This window comes from Notolepis coatsorum (genome assembly GCF_963971535.1).
Source record: "Notolepis coatsorum genome assembly, chromosome: 4".
Classification (NCBI taxonomy): Eukaryota; Metazoa; Chordata; class Actinopteri; order Aulopiformes; family Paralepididae; genus Notolepis; species Notolepis coatsorum.
Window position 1 is genome coordinate 37206556 of NC_140168.1, and position 1880 is coordinate 37208435.

The 1880-nt window shown below is 45.9% G+C and overlaps 1 protein-coding gene across 1 annotated transcript in view; it reads right to left on the reverse strand.

Annotated features, from left to right (window-relative positions):
- Positions 1–848: 848 nt before the first annotated feature.
- adgrb2 (adhesion G protein-coupled receptor B2) overlaps positions 849–1880 on the reverse strand; it is a gene marked incomplete at both ends in the record, with an annotated part of 134005 nt that continues 132973 nt past the window's right edge. The window contains 1 exon segment of the mRNA XM_084311913.1: positions 849–1028. Coding sequence (XP_084168039.1) covers positions 849–1028 — 180 coding nt within the window.

The following is a 1880-nucleotide window of genomic DNA, read 5'->3' on the forward strand; positions in this document are numbered from 1 at the left end:
TAACTGAATCATAGGGGGGAATTAAATAATAATAAAAACAAGGAAATACAAAGTTGACAGTGGACGTTTCCGTAATTAAAACAGGAAGTACTGTAGCAAGAGAGGATGGCACATATCGACACACAACTGTTTTCCCCTCTCCCCTCCCCCGATCAGAATAAAAAAAAAATTATAAAAAAAAGAAAAGTATATGAACCGAGTGTTTGCGTCATCCATTAGGTGGGGAGCAGAGATGAAGGGGGGGGGGCTAAGGGGGTTGAACAGTGTGAGAAACATTGGTGAGATTATTTTTCCTTTCTATAAAAAGAACTGAACAGTGCAGAAATATTCCTCTTTTTCTTTTGCTTCAAATCATCAAACAGGTGAAAGAGATTTCTTTTTTTTTTCAGAATAAACTCAAGACATTTTCTCAGAAACAGTTTTTATAGATATTTTTTAAAGTTTTTTTTGTTAAAGTTCTTTAAAAATGTTCCCTCTGTTGCAGACTTTTCCAAAGCCCCTGTTCCTTCATTTCAATAGTCCTTTTTGTGAAAATATAGAATAGAACAGTCTTCTTTCTGTGTCTGTCCCCTGCAGCAGTAAACAAATACGGTAGAGAATCCAAGAGAGCAACATCGCAGGACGCGGGGAGCAGTGTGTATGAAGTGTGTGTGTATTTGGGTGTGTGTGTGTGTGTGTGTGTGTGTGTGTGTGTGTGTGTGTGTGTGTGTGTGTGTGAGTGTGTGTGTGAGCGTGTGTTTGCACTGTATGTGTTACTTATGTATAATACTCAGTATGTCTGTGTGTACATCTATATGTAGTTATGATTGCGAGGTGTGTTGTATGCGTGTATGGATGGATGTGCGTCTTCACACTTCCGTCTGGAAGTCTCCCTCGGATGACTCGGGTGTGTTAGCGGAGGACGAGTCCCAGGTTTTGTGGTGCAGCTCCATGCGGTCCTTCTGCTCCCCCCCGGGGATGATGGACAGCTCAGGGGTCATGGTCTTGAAGCTGTCCCAGGAATGCTGGTCGTCTGGGGTCGACTTGCCCTGGAGGGAGAGGCAAACGGGAATAGAGGAGCAAATTAGATCAAAACTGAATGGACCCTGTGTGCAGAGGCTCTTTCCAACGGGACATTTCCACCAAAAGCACGGAAGTCCAGCAGCACGCCGCCCCCCCCCCCCCCCCCATCGCGGAGTCATCCGTCCAAAGCGGGGTGCAAACTGGCTCGCGAATTCAGATCCAAAACTATGAAACTAACCAATCAAATGGGTGGATTTGGGTGGAGAAAGAGAACTTTAACGAGCGAGAGTCTCCAAGCTTCTTGCTGTTTGTGTTCGAGGACCAAGTCGAGGACCAAGTGGAGGACCAAGTGGAGGACCAAGTCGAGGACCACCCATCGTCAACATCCATCGAGGTTGAGGCCAACCCAGCGCTCCCACGCATCCCATAAGGGTATTCACTCGTGAAACAATTCACTAACCAATACCAGTTCGGAGATGGATACGCTGTTTGAAACCACGAGCGCTTGATCACATGGGGGAGTTTGATCTATCCGTCACATCGTCTAATCACCCCGCATCTCCACATGAAAGGCTGTATCCACTTCAACCCTGTGCTGTTTCCTCTCCGTTACACGCCTACCTTTAGTTCAATAAACCACCATTACGTCAAACAGAAATTTGCAATAAACCACTAGCACACATGGACCGCGAGCGTCCCTTTGCATTCCCGTGGTCATAAATCATTCCCTTCTTTTATTATTCATAATACACCTAAGATACCTGCTCCTCTTTTATCCTCCCACTTCTCCGTGGGTCCCTGAGACCCACATGTGGCTAGCCCCTCCATGCATATGAAAAACATGTTGGGGGATTATCTAAAGATGGGATCGGAGGCAG